Below are 15,221 nucleotides of genomic sequence, written 5' to 3'. Positions count from 1 at the left end.
AAGTCATCTCACGACACTTTACAAATCAAGTCAAGTCAAGTCAAGCAGGCCCCATGGCGGCAGCAGCCAGGCGTACCACGATCCACAGGAACCTGCGAAGAGAGGGGCTTGATAGCTGAAGGCTACCATGAATGTCTGTACAGTTTTTGAGTTTTTTCAGTCTGGACCAAAGTGGCAGACCAACAACACGACTGACACTGCCATCCACAGAATGTTGCACTGGGTGACATGTTCCTTTTCTATGAACTCACTGTAGTTTATTTTTCACTCAAACCCACATACACCATCTCGCTGCCAGAAATAATCCCTAGAGCACCAAAAAGCAGATATTTTTTTCTTCTTCCTCTTTATTTTAATGATTTTATATATTTACGGCCTTAGTAGGAACCCATGGACTCGAGGCTGAGAAAGATTAGGGAAGTTAAAAAGCATAAAAAATAAATAAATAAATAAACGCATCTTCCAGTGTCTTCAAACAACTCCAAAGCTGCCGCAACCACTGATGAATATATCAACAATGGGAAATGACGGTTGAAAAGCAGCCAGGTCTAAACATTGGAGCTATTCACCCTGACCATCAACACTGCCCCCCCAGTGACTGCACGTAGCACCCCAGACGACCAATCAATTCGGTCCCTGTATGCACACCCGGGAACCTTAAAAAAATAATAACAAAAAATGCTACGCTACAATCAAACACAGACGGTTCGTATTGTGGTGTGTTTTGTTTTTTTTTTGGTTTAGGATCTTTTAGTGGCGCAAACTTCCCGACGAATCCTGCCTTCAGGTTGTTTGTATGTATGTATGGTGAAGGTGAAACTGATTTGATCTTGATATAGCGTATAGTGCACAGTGTATAAGAAGCAGAGGAGTGCCACCGTGATATCATAATCTGTGACAGGAACACCTAAAGGGAAATGTCTCCCCTTCCTGGTGCTGCCGGCAACTAAATAATCTGCGTATGATTTATGGCACTCGCTCTTGCTTTTAATAGCAAACTCTTACACGACAATAAACAGCTGGGGGACTTTGATGACAACGAGGAGGGAAAGGGGAGAAGAACGGGGACATTAGACAATCGTTGAGTCTGCGTGGGCCTGATCCAATTTGGATGCAAATGCACAGATTGCCTCTCTGCACCTCCGTTTATTCTGCTCCATGCAAATGGTACAATTAGGCTGTTTATCTCGACAATGATGTAAGGTTCCAAATCCACAGGAGATAATGGACACTGTCGGGGGCAGGGCTTCTAGGGGACAAGGGGGTGGCATTTAGATGTAGCTGGCGTCATCCTGAGGGATGATGAGGTCCTGTTAAATGAATCTGTGGAGTGGCGTGTCCGCTGATGGAGACGAAGCCTTGCCTACAAAGTGCCTGCGGATAACTCGTAGGGTCTGCGTTTAACTTTCGCCGGGCCATGTTTGTCACACACCGGGCCGGGGATTTCAGACAATCGCATCAAAAGCACTCGAAACCCCCTTCTGACAGTTTGCTTGTTGACTCACCAACCTGGCATGCGCTCCAATTTAATGACCCTGACAGAAAACTGTAACCCCAAAGAACAGAGAACACCAACCGTAATGACAACGCGATGCCACGTCTACTAATGGGAGAGATTTTTCTGCCAATTTGGCTTTTTCTGCCAGTTTGGCTTCATTGCCACTAGGATACACTCGGGTTACAGTAATTTATTGTTCCATGCGGGTGAGGCGGCCTAAAATTGTTCATCGTCGCCATTTTGCGGCTTTCTAATAGAGACAAATGTGTTAACTTGACATGGTTGAAGTCAAAACCAAGTCTACAGCCATGCTAGTACTTGGCCACAGCAGTGAGTTAAGTGTTAACATCAGCGTGCAGGAAATGTTTGTCATGCCCACCATCTTAGTCTAGTGCGTCAGCATGGTTATAATTTCTAATCTCCAAACACAAAGGACTGCTGAGTCTGATGGGAAAACTGTTTGTTTTGAATGTATTTAGTCATTAACCAAAGTTTTGACGGACCTCAAGAAGGTCCTGGGATCGAATCCCAGCTTGTGGCAGGGCCTTGCATGTTCTCTCCGTGTGTTTGCTCCGGTTTTTAAGTTAAATATCCATTATGCCAGTGCCCTTGACCGAGGCCAGAACTGGAGTTGGCCCTCGGACTGTGGCACAGTGGCTGCCCACTGGCTCACGCTTAGGATGGGGTTGAATGCAGACAATGAATTTCCCTGTGGGCGTCAATAAAGGAAGGATTGTCTTGATCCAGGGCTCTGCCCCTAGCTCTCTCTCTGTTCTCCACCTCCCTTCTCCCTTGAGTCTTGTGTTGCAGGTAGATGCATGGGCAGAGCCGCCACTCATTAGGCAGAGCACCTTCCACCGGCTGCTGGCTGATTCCCGAATTTCCTGAACCACCTGTCTCCAATTATTCATCAGTCCCTCTGCTTATATACCCCGGTTTCACACTCCAGCCTTCGCCAGTTCGTCAGTTCACGTCTGTGGTACAGATACTCAGGCTCCCTTAGATTGTAAATGTTTCCTCGAAGCTCTACTCACCTGTTTTTCCTCTGCTCCAGGTTCTCCCACGCCGTGCCCGCTCTGTCTCCCTACTCCGCTGACAAACCTGCTTTAAGGACTTCTCCCTGCCGTTGACCTCCATCCACCTGCCGCTCCCTTCGGACCCAAGACTCAGCTGAATCCTCGTCTCCATTCTCCTCCGCCTCATCCGCTCCATCTCCATCGCCCTTTCCCCTCTACGTCTGCCGCTGTCGCAGATTTTCAATAAATCATTGTTGGCTGTTTGAGTCTGAGTTTGAGTCCAATAGTTTAGACCTCCATAACAAGGATAACTTAACTTATCTGAAATAGGTTTGAGATACTTGTCCAGCGTAGTGTAGACAGGCCTGAGATGGGACACAATGCGGTGTGCAGCATAACATGCGACATAGATAGCATGCTAATTCTTTAAGTTCTGAACATTGGTCCTGGATGTAAATTATGTACTAAGGAATCATTCAATGTCAATGTAATTCCAAGGGGCTTTGAGCTGTAGTTTGTACACAGAGTACAGGCGGTAACCTCTGTTTTAAACTACGTCATCCTTTTTCTCCTTTATCTTTCTTGGCCCTTTTGGCTTTCCAAAAAAGTCAACATAGTTGCTTCATCCCTACTGACCCTTCCTGGCGTCTGCTGGCCTGTGATCGCTCACCTAATTAATGAACTAATCAATGAAGACGGGCCTGTCAGCTACACGGTGAGAGCACAAAGTACGAAAGGAATTATAGGATCCAAGTCGGAAAACGAATAAAGTTCGGACCAGCATGGTTATCTGGGAATATTACATTTCTTGGAGACAAAACACTTATATTCCTGAGTGACAACAGCCTTTTGATGGCAGAAGGTTGAGAGCTCAGGCAAATAAGCCTAATGTAGCCAGCTGGGGAACATTAGACTGTTGTGTCTTTTGTTGTTGTTTGTAGAATCTCTCGAGGTCACAGCAGAAAGTGCCTTTATCGCCACTGGCACCACTTTTGTCTTCGCTTTCTACATTCTCTTTCAGCGACTTTGCCCTTTCTCCAGACTCTCAGACAACATTACACAGATAGATATGTTATCTAGATAAGGGGGGGGGGGTCAATGAGCTAGTCCACATTGTGGTCAGATCTCAGCCAGGTGTGAATGGCATTGGTACTGTGTGACCACATTCTTAAGAAAGACAGATCCACCCAACAAGTTGAATCGTCACCTAACCGGCATCTTCCCGCTATCTCGAGCTGCTAATAAGTGAATGAGTAGCGCCCACACAGCAGCAGCACATCTGGAGACACTTGAGGGACTGCAGCAACGTGCAACACAGGGTTCATGCAAACCAAGATGTGAACAAACAAAGGATTTCCGGAATGAAAGGCCAGTCTTGCCCCTCTCTCAAATTGCCTGGATATAACATACGGCACGGAGCATGGCAATAAGACAAGACAAGGCCGACGAAGAGGGCGAGATGTTGACGTGACTTTTTCATCCAATCCAATCGCACACCGAAGTGTGCGCCGCCCGTGCTTGTGCGCTGACATGAGCCCCCCCGCCCCCCGTCCAAAGTGTGGACTACAGTGAAGGACGCAGCGGTGGGAAACGGGCCGTCGTACATTAAAAATGGAGCAATTCATTCAAACAATCATTGATCACGCAGACTGCCACGCATTTAACAGTGCTCAGACGGGCATAATGGATTACCCCATATGCACAAGCACTCAATACAATACCAGCCCGCATGATCCCAAGCACTGGCATATTCCAGTGTGCATGGCCGATATGGGTCATTAGAAAAAAAAAAAAATCCAATTCGAGAGCCATAACTGATGCTGGTCAAATGATTAAATAGTGCACGTGTGACCATCCTTTATTGGGTTTTATTGAATTCTTAAATTGATACAATTACAAAGGCAAAGCTCAATTCTGCGAGAGACACGTGGAAGTCTGATTTGCTATAATGCTTCGTGGCTACGCTACATAAACACACACACAATGCTCTCCGATGCGCTTTAGCAACAGTCATGAAACATGAGGGACGTGACTTATAATTCATTAAGGTTATGCGTGTTTAAGGGGTGTCGGCATAAAGCATTATGAAAGCATTATAATTGACAATGAATGACCGACAAGGCACTGTAGCTGTGGTGTTCATGGAAAGTGTTGCAGTATTTTTTATTTGAACAAAAATGGGGAGGGGGGGGGGGTATCTCAGCCGTCATAGTATATATTGCATTTTTCCCAGCGTCACAGGGATTTGTGCAAAAACACAATAGAAGTAACAAAAGTAAACAGTAACATTAATAACAAAAGTTATGATATGATATGTGGAAATAGGATGTACAAGTAAAAAAAAAAAAATGTAGGTTACACCCCCCAGACTGGTCATATTCACTGTTCGTTTCAATTCACCTTATTTGCATGGCATACTAAATGGAAACAGTGGGCAAAGATAAAGAAAGCAATGGCAATTATACAAACTTGTGATATAAGATGTGATCTCTGAATATAATAATCTCATCTCTCTCCCTCTCTCTCTCTCTCTCTCTGTAGGCTACTATTAAGCTGTTACACCCCCACCCCATCCCTCCCCCCCTCCCTCCCTCCCTACCAGCTCTCAGTAAAACACTCGACTCCCTCCACACTCCTGCGCAAACGGTCTTTCGGTGTTGAGGACGGTGCGTCGCGTCACCTCCAGCGGGGGATCCCGTCCTTCTCGGCGGGAGCAGGGCAACTCTCGGAGCCGTTTTCAGAGAACCAGACGCCGGCAACGACCCTCCCCCCCGTCACCATGGATCTCTCCTTCATGGCAGCGCAGGTAACCCCCCCTCACACACACACACTTTATGTCTGCCTCATTAAAGTGAGTTGAAATGTTCAGGAATTTCAGAAAATCTTCGTAAAATCTTTGCTTTAATGACCGTATGCACTCCATCTGGCATGGACTCCACAGGTTTTTGTGCAAGACCCGATGACCCATGTTATCCCAGCACGATTTGAGAATGTTCCAAAGGGCTTCTTGTGAGGTCACAGACTGCTTGGCCCTCTGAGTCTTCGAGTGCCCCCCCATAAATTGTTCAATGGGGTAGAGGTCAGGCGACTGTGGAGGAAAGTCCATGACAGTCGGGACTCCTTGGTCTTCTTTGGTCTCCAAGTAGTTCTTGCAAAGCTTTGAGGTGTGTTTTGGGGTCATTATCCTGCTGCAGTATGAATCCCTCTCCACAAAGATGCAAACCAGAGGGTACAGCAGGTCTCTGAAGAATGAAGAATGGAATCGACTACACTCCTTGGTCAGGGTGTAGTCGACCCCAAGCGTTTGGCCTTGTTTCCCCTTCTGAGAAGCGGTTTAGCTACTCGTCCTCTGAGACCACTACAAGACAGCCTTTGTTTGACAGGGCTTTTGCTGATTAGAATCTTCCGTTCTTTTTTTAGCAGATTCTTTATCTGTGAAGCATTTCAGAGTTCCATGCACTGCCCCCTTAGAAACCTGACGTGAAAGCCCCCTATTAGTCATGGACCACTTTGCTTTATAAAATTATTTCAGGCCCACTACTGACACTGCTAAACTTTCAGGTCAGGTCTCACAAGTCCTGTGGTGGAAAATCCTTCCTTTTACTCCTTTGGTGACATTTTTTTGTGAATGAAACCTGTCCACAAACAGAGTGAATGCTGCCATTTTAGGGCCAGTAATTATGCTCGGAAATCTCACAAAGGCGCACCTCCTCAGGAGCCAGTGGCGCACATCAGGCGAAACAAGCAATGAACACACGTTTGTTGTGTTAAGAGAGTTTGGTAAGTCCGACTTGGCACAGCAACCTCACAAAAAAATAGAGATATGATTTAAGAAAAGAATACGAAAAGGCGCACATGAGGTCTTGCAGTTATCTGCCATCAATTATCTGCCCCCAGGCACAGAAAGTCATAGAGAGGAATGGTCTTTACCTGGACCCTGAATCGACTCCAAGATTTGTATGTGTGAAGCTTTGTAAAAACATAAATATTGATGGCTTTATTCAAGACGCTACTGCAAGAGACTGGGATAAGTTTCCGCTTATACCTCATGTTGAAGAGCCATGGAATTTTCTTTTGAGCGAGTTTCCCCTTGGGGCACTGTCAATGTGTCGATGGAAGTCAGGCATACCCGTCTTGGGGTTAGTCCGATCGTCTCCAGCAAAAATGAGCGCAGCATCAGGATTACCAGTCTGTGAAGAGCCCCCCCCCGTATTCTCCTGTGGAGGCTGTGGTGACTCCAGATCAGGAGAGCAGGAACGGAATAGCATTTTAATATTAAAATGCGTACTCCAGGGGGAATCGCTGTTAAATCTGAGTGACGTTTTTTTGAGTTTTTTATAGAAATGTTCAGGGTTCAGTTCACTCAGGCTACCCAGGGTGTATTAGGGAGACCCAACTCATGTTTGCGCTTAATTCAATGGAACATCACACACTCATCTTTCTTTCCCAGGAAGTCCTCATTAGGTATGTGGCTGGGATATAATCGTTTAAACGAAGTCAGCTACTGGGTGTGCAATGTGTGAAAACAGCATGTTATATGGAAATAGATCATGCCCATTAATATGTAGATTAAATGTTTCTCATTCAAAGGGCTCAATAATGATGGGAAATATAACTACGATAAATGGAGTTCATTATCTTAGCGCGCTTAGCTGACATTGAAAGAAGATTGTCCTGTCGCTGTCCTATATTCTTTGCTTATTGCTTTTCCTTTGATTGATTTATTTATATTAGTTCTATTTAGTTATATTGTATCGCCGTTTCCGTACAGCTATTTATATCTTCTATCTTTCAAAAGCTTTCATATAAAAGTGTCTTCTGCAGGGATTGAAAAGATGTTACAGAGAGTGCGTATTAGTTCAACATGCAAAGAGTTCCAAAGTCCGGATGCTCTGCTCACAAAAGCCTGATCACCCAAGACACCAGCCCAAACCTAGCAAAACCACTTCTTTTTTTCTTGCTCTATGTGTATACCCCAGTAAAACTAACTCATTTCTGAATTTTCAGCTTTAATAAAAGATAAACCATGAGGGCCCCTACAGTCTTCGAAAGACTTAAGCAGGCAGGTTAACAAGCCAATAATGCAATTCTATGACATGAATTCAATTCAGTTTTATTCATGTGGCACCTAATTACAACAAAAGTTATCTCATGACACTTTACATAAGGCGCAGGTCCAGACCGTACTCTTGAAAGTAAGTAGTAGTCTTTTAAATCAATGTTAAACCTGACAGGGAGTCACAGGGACAGATCATCTAGAGAAGTTAATTTGGTAATCTTTCTTTTGAACATACTAGTCTGGTCGGTCTGGTGGGACTTGCAGAGCCCGAGCAGGCCGACCTCAAACTTATTATTGTTCAGTGAACGGACAGCACAAAGAGCCTCCAAACTTAGACTGTGCCTGTGCCATTAGAGATGTACCGGAGCACAGAGGCATCTTTTAGCTTTTGTCTGTTACATTTCAGGCATCTAAGTGGCCTTCATACGAAGCATCTTACAGCGAGTGAGCAGCAGGGGTCAGGCGCTTTGCCGGAGGGCACTTCAGCAGGACACATGGCTGATGGATGGATGCATTCATGTTGATAAAAAAAAACAAAAGGTATGACGCTCTCAATACAGGACAGTATCTGTGCTCTTTCTCAGAAAAAAAAACTTCATGTTTTACCTTTTTGACAGATTCATTAAAAGGCGGAAACGAACAATTACTTTCATTACTGACTAATCCGCCATCCTCATTAAAATGCCGCCCATAGTGCTGAACACCCTCTCACTTGGCACAGAGGAGGGTGGACAGGAGAGGTATCTCCTGGCCTGGCCAACCACTCCAGTGGGTTGCCTCTCTTTCTGTCTATGGCAGGCTCCCCTCGAGCTCTTCAAGGATCCCCTCGGGTGGTGTCACACAGAGTGTCTAGAAGACTGTCCTTTTGGGTTCTCCCTCATCACTGGAGGTTTCTGCTGGTGTCATGTCTGGTGGAGTCTTCTCGGCCTCATCCCTCAGCCAGGCTTTGGCTCGGGTTAGTGTCTCTGGTGGCAAGGGTCACCTCCTCGCACATGCAAGCCCAGTGGGTGTCAGGGTCCCCGCCAGGTTGGCCGCCACATCCCACTCCTCCACAGTTGGACAAGTGAAATGCCCATGGTCACTTGGGGATGGTCCAGCATCCTCAGGAGCATGTGTAGTGTAGAGTTCCACCTGGCATATCCGGGAGTACGGAATGCTTAGGTACACGCTGTGTGTCGATGTTCCATTCCTCAAGCATGGTCAGGAAGATCTGCTTGATGTATTCCCCTGGATGGGACCCCTGACGTGGCCTTCACTTTCAACACATTTGGACTCTGTTCCAGTTCCTGTCGATGAAATGAGCAGTCAAGCTCATGAGGGTTTCGGTAGATCCAGATTGGACCCCCGACGTGGCCTTCATGTTCAACACATTTGGACTCTGTTCCAGTTCCTGTCAACGAAATGAGCAGACAAAGCTCATGAGGGTTTCGGTAACAACATGTTACAATGAATCCCGCTTAGGGCCCCCAAAGGTCTAGGGCTAGCCCTGTGAACAACCTCCACCTTCAAGGAAAAAATGCACTGCTAGATAGCCTACAAGCTAGTCCGCTGCATCGCGCCGAACTACTGTAAAACTTTAATATGTCAATAACAAATAATAACAGAACAAAATGTTAACAGTACAATAATAATCACTATGGCATCTTTGAATATAAAAACCTAATTGTGAATGCAGTTGGACTTTTATATTATATACTGTAAATGCTAAATAACAGACAGCTGCATCTTGGAAAGCCTTCATCAACAGGCCAGAGATCCTTCTGAATATCACATCAAGTCAACGAATCATTCTTTTGATTGATTCTGGACACATTTCACAATGTCACACTTAATCCCAAAAGGTCCGCGTCAAGGTCGATACGGAGTTCAAATTCTGAACCTCCCTGTTTCCGCATTTAACAACAAGGTACAGCCGAGAGTTCACAACAAGGTTGAGAATCTCACTGGCTGCCGTCAGCCACCGCCGCAGGGTCACATCAGTCAGCAGGGAGGTGGAAAGCTGTTGCTTCATGATGTTGTCTATTCCATTATATTTGGGCTCCACGGCTCTATATCATCTTCAATCCGTCATCGGGCCACTCTAATGGAAGGGCAAATGAAAGGTGAATGAGGTGGATCAGCCACTGTCAGTGTCTGCTTCCCAAAACCCTCAGCTGATGGTTAATATGTCTGAATGATGAATGATGATGATTCTTCTCAAATGACTATCTCAAATCTGAACACACGGACATTATACATACACTCTTTCCCAGTGATATCAATCTGTCCGATAGCTGTCAGTATATTTCAGTTTGGACCAGGTGCCTACAAGCGCCATCTCTATGTCGTTAGTAAAACGTTTTCTTTTTTAGCCATGCTGTCTCACTTCAGAGGCAGGCAAACAGTCATAGTTTTTTAAGACGGCAGACTGTTTCGTAAATATTTCGGTCTTTTCTCTCGTGGACGACTGATGGGCGGCTCTGTGATTTGGAGGGCCACTGCGGTAGTCATTAGGTGGTGCTTGGCATTAACCTCGGCTCTGTCCTTCATTCTCACAGCTCCAGTGTCACATAAATACATGTGAAACACGGACGGACAGAGAGAATCCAGATGCCACTGATGTGTCTGTATTTAGCACAGCACTTATAATAGAATCTTAAGTGGCATGAGAGATTGCAGAATATCTATATTACCGAATATCTTCCTCCCTCCTTCTCAATATGCACATGACAAATGGCCTCTGCTCCCTCAGTGCCAGGTGCTCATATTAGAACTTCACTCTAGCTTGTCAGGGTAGAAATCTAATAATTGCGCCACCATTTTCAAAAATCGGCTCTCGGCAGCAGAAGATGATTCAACATCTGCTATGGTGTGTATTAGTGAGTGTCAGGAAGGAAAACAGAGGCGGCGCTAAGAGACTTGAGGTGATGCAGGTATTTTTGTTTGTTTTGTTTTATGGAGGAAGCCTTAAATTACAGATGAGGTTACAAATGTTTCTAATATAGTGCTCCTATTAACTTTCAATAACAGGATTTGCAGAGAGAAATGTGGAGAAGTCCCTCGAGTCATGACAAAGAAACAGTGTTTGCAGTGCACTGCAAATTGTAGGCTTGAAAACAAACGTTCACGCAGATTCCTGCATTGTTGACTTTTTAAAATGTAGTTTGTGGGCGCACGGACATCGAGGTGCAGATCAGTGCGGGCTTCAACGGAAGTCTATTGAAATTACAACACGTGCCGCCCATATGACATGTCATCAGGCTATTGAACAGGCGCCATCGTCACACATCTGTCCCAAGCATACTGGGCTAATAAGAGACTAATAAACCTACTAGTAGGTTCAGGAGGCTGCTATCACCCATTTATTTCAGTGAGCCAATGCATGTGCACGCTCAGGTGACGTAGCAACAAAGTCCACGTAACGAACCAAAGGTCGACTTTGGCTTCACCCCTCCCACCCCAGCACTCCATAGCAAAGAACGGCGCACTTGCTACTACTGACTGGACACTTGATTGGCTGTAGTGCGTCTCTATTAGGTAGCAACAGTAGAGAGATGACAGGAAATGATTGGACACTGTTGGTTCATGCTATGATGTCTAAAGCCTCGGGAACTGACTCTCTACAACCTCTAAACTTTATGTTTTGGTGTGTTGAAAAGCCACTGAGGTCTTGTCTGGTCGCTAAGGGTTGATTATTGTTTGGGAATTTCCTTATGCTAATGACTTCCCCCTGGGTGACGACTAAATAGTCACCTTCGCATGTTCGATAAGTCGGACGCGGGCTGCCTTTCTGTGATCCCATTTCTGACGAACAAAGTTAACGTGCCTCATTCGTAAAATAAAGCCCAGAAGAATACGTGTTACTGTCCAAACACGTACCAACCGCATGGCACATTGTGTTTTCAGAGCAACAAAAACATCGAGTGAGGAGTGCCCCAGCCAGATCTCGGTGCACAAACAACCGCTGCAGGCTCTCTGACTCGAAATGCAGTGCATCATGTCCTCATGTGTTGGCTCTGCAGGCGATAGACAGAGGGGCATTTAAACCACAGAAAGCACTTAAACCCCCCCCCCCACGCCATCCAACAGGAGGCTTATTTGTTGCCCATAGCAACATCAAGATGTTCAGCTCTCTAAGTCCCATATATATCATACATATCAGACCACCAGGAGACAGACAGTGATAAGCAATTTGATGCATACAATTGGTGATGTTACCAACGGGTTTCTGAAGGGACATTGTGTATTTGGGTTTACAGCTACCAGCTATCTTTGGTAATACTGGAGCCAATAATTCTAAAATGGGCAAAGGGGGGGGGGTACCTGGACAGAGTTGAGGTGGGTTGAAAAAATATTTTTAAGCTGCATTAATTGTTAATTGTTTGTTTGGCCACTTGGGGGGCACCAAAAACGAGTTGTAAAGGCAACATCTGTCGTATTATCACCTCATAAAGTTGTTGAACAACACGCCCCAGACACAGAGCAAGAGTATCATTCATTCAGAGTTGTATTTTGAATGTGCAAATCTCCTTACACTGATGCGCGATGGAGATGTAATTGCCGATGGCAAGCATATGCACCTGGTTGAAGTCACTTTGGTCTTTCAGTCTTTTAGATTGTTTTGATGTGTATTATTTGATACTAATCATAAAAGTAGTCTTTTCATAAAATGATATGCAATACAAAGTTGTCACGTATGCAATGTTCCAGGTGAATAACTAGCAGATGTTGGGGCCCCATACTGATAAGATTCATTATTGTTTGGATGTCTCCCTTGGAATGTGGGAGTTATGCGATAGAGGTCTCTTTTCCTGACCCCTAGACTGCTGTCCAAATAACTTGTATATCATCGGTTTTGGGGTACTGAGGGACCCTAGGGAAAGATAAGTTTATAGATTTATGTGTTATAGTAGGAGCCCTGTATGCCTAAATGTATAAAAGATGAGTTTGAACAGTGTTCGAGGCAGCAGTACTGATTCGGCTACGGGTGCTGTACAGGTCAAGATGCGCATGCCTGTTGATCCTGATCTTTGATGCAAATAATATGCAAATATTATGTGAAAAGTCAGTATCAGCGGAGTTTCCTTCCATCATCGGATCATCGCCTACATCTGGGGAATGAAGAAGAAATTAACAACAGTTTGTATGCTCATTTTTTGTTTTACTGACTGAACTATGGCAGGTGTTCCTGTGAATAATGACAATAATGAATAATGACTGCTGCGACTGGGCAACCCTGAAAACCCAGGGTTAAACCTGAAGTTACCTCGCTAACCCCAAATCCTGCTTTGCGGTCGAGGCTAAGCTAAGCCATGTTCTTGATGGTTTCCAATGAGGGGATGAGAGCAGAGTCTGTGTAATGGCGTGAATGCAGGTTACTCTGTGATGCTGGCCTTTCCAAATGGAGTTGATTATATCTTTTGGGGACCATGAAAGTCCACGTCAAACTTTGTAGAAATCCATCCAGTCATTGGTTTTCAAGAAATCTTGGAATTGAGTCGTACGTTGGTCAGGTGGACATTTTTGACCTGACAATAGCACCAGGCAACATTTACTGGTAATTTTAGTTTGTTATGTAAGTATTTCATTTCAGCATGAAGCCTCCATGTTTTCTGACCTGCTCCTGATTTCCTTGAAATTGCTGTTGATGCTGTTTGCTGTTACTGCAAACTCAACACTTCCTTCGTGTTGTTCCTGTTGCCTTGATAAATTCATTAGAATGCAATTGTTTGCAATTTGTTGAGCTATGGAACTCAACACTTCCACAATGTTTCACAATAAAAGCCAGGAAAGGGAGGGATTATGCCTCGTGAGCTGGGTTTTTAATGCGAAACGCCTGTTGAGTTGCATTGAAGTATTTAACAGAAATACTTATTATTTCCAATTATTTCCAGCCTGTCCTACTTTGGTGAGTTACTGTCAATGAATCTCAACACTTTCTGTTCATAAAGCCTTTATTAGACCTTTATTTGTGGGTCCTTGCCACTATTTGAATACCAGCTTTTGTCTGATAATTGACAGTATAATTTTAATTAGGAACAGTAGTGGTTTTAACTGCCCTGTCCTTGGATTTCTGTGCCCACAGATTCCGGTGATGACAGGCGCCTTCATGGATTCGTCCCCCAATGATGACTACAGCACCGACCACTCTCTGTTCAACTCGTCTGCCAGCGTCCATGCCGTCTCCATGGCAGCTCACGGCCAGCCCGACGAGCCCCAGTCCATGTCCAGGGATGCCATTTGGCTCTGGATCGCCATCACTGCCACCATTGGGAACATAGTAGTCGTGGGCGTCGTGTACGCCTTCACATTCTGAAAGAAGTGAGCGCTCTGGGCCCAGACGTTTCTGAGAACATGGCATATAGGTTTATGGCTAGCTACGAACAGAAACGGGCTCTCCGTTACTGAAGGACGTATCAGCAAAATGACCCAGCAGTCATCGGTTGCAAAGCGCTTGAGTCACAATGAACTTCTGCCCTAGAAGGTGTGGAAGAGTGGTTTCGTTATTTAATTAGAAAAAAACTTTGACCGGGAACAACAGATACAAGGACAGACATTCACAAGGTTTAAAACCCTCTTTGAAATCTTTAAAAAGTGTTATTATTCTGATAACCCCGTCTGCAAATACAGTTTCCCACACACAGCAATTCGCTAAGATACATGAATGGCCAAAGACACTTTGCAACTATACCAGCAGGCACTCATAAATCAACCTCTTTTACAGTATGGGCCGGTATTACTGTGCCATCTCCTCCATGCTGACGTTATCCTCTGTGATAATGTGATTTCCCAGCCATTGTAATGTAATGTATGCCCCATTATATTTCAATACTAAAAAAGGGAATATTGTCGCTGTATTTCTTGCGAATGTGGGTTTAATCATCACATTTCTCTTTAAAACACGCCTATAGATTGGCAGTTTACGTTTTCTGTGTAGCTAATTTAGTATGATCTTATCTTATATACTATCCTAGCAGCGTGGTTTGTTCAACTAAATGAATGCCTGTCAATAAATAATATTGCCTTCTTTTAGTTTTATCCCTCGCCTGTTTTAGTGAGGTGTTACGAGGTGATTTTTTTTTTTCTCTTCACTTAGGACAGAGGCAGGTGAGCTGTTAACCCCCCAGGTTCCAGTCTCGATGCTAAACTAAGCGAACCACATCCCGGGTCCAGGCTTTGTACTTAACACACACACACACACACACACACATGACATTGATGACAACCTTGTGGGCAAAGTGTATTTCACAAAATGTTGAACTATTTCTTAATAGAGGACTTAAATAGGATTTTATGGCCTTCGCTAAACTACGATGTTCTCACACACAAATTTGTTTCAATGCGTTTGAATCACCATCAGTCACTCTGTGGAAAATAGCTATCCATTTCCTGTGGTGCATATCAAACTTTGGGAGCCTCATAATTCATCTGGACAGAGGATCCTCCAGACAGTCAGACAGATTTTGATGAATATTCTCCCTGCAGAGTCTGACAACCCCCAGCCCAGACAGCGTGGCCGGCCTACAGGACACGCAGAGTCACTCCCCAAACAGCAACAGATAGCTAGCCTGCCCGTTAGGAGACACTGATTAATTGTTTTTTAACTGGGAAGATGGATGACTCATAGCAACAAGGCTACTATCTTATGCCGATTGCAGAATTAGAGGAG

General features: G+C 44.7%; 1 protein-coding gene across 1 annotated transcript; it reads left to right on the top strand.

Moving 5' to 3' along the window:
• Window positions 1–5,293: 5,293 nt before the first annotated feature.
• LOC139302644 (uncharacterized protein C14orf132) lies at window positions 5,294–13,868 on the top strand. Its single transcript, XM_070926347.1, has 2 exons — window positions 5,294–5,320; window positions 13,638–13,868. Exons 1-2 carry the CDS (start codon window positions 5,294–5,296, stop codon window positions 13,866–13,868), a joined length of 258 nt encoding a protein of 85 aa, XP_070782448.1.
• The last annotated feature ends 1,353 nt before the right edge of the window (window positions 13,869–15,221 follow it).

The sequence above is a fragment of the Enoplosus armatus genome, chromosome 19 (genome assembly GCF_043641665.1).
Source record: "Enoplosus armatus isolate fEnoArm2 chromosome 19, fEnoArm2.hap1, whole genome shotgun sequence".
NCBI lineage: Eukaryota > Metazoa > Chordata > Actinopteri > Centrarchiformes > Enoplosidae > Enoplosus > Enoplosus armatus.
This window is presented reverse-complemented; position numbering and strand designations above follow the sequence as displayed.

Coding starts and splice junctions, on each gene's coding strand:
- LOC139302644 (XM_070926347.1), top strand. CDS start 5,294: ATGGATCTCTCCTTCATGGCAGCGCAG. Junction 5,321..13,637: donor TCTCCTTCATGGCAGCGCAG/GTAACCCCCCCT, acceptor CTGTGCCCACAG/ATTCCGGTGATGACAGGCGC.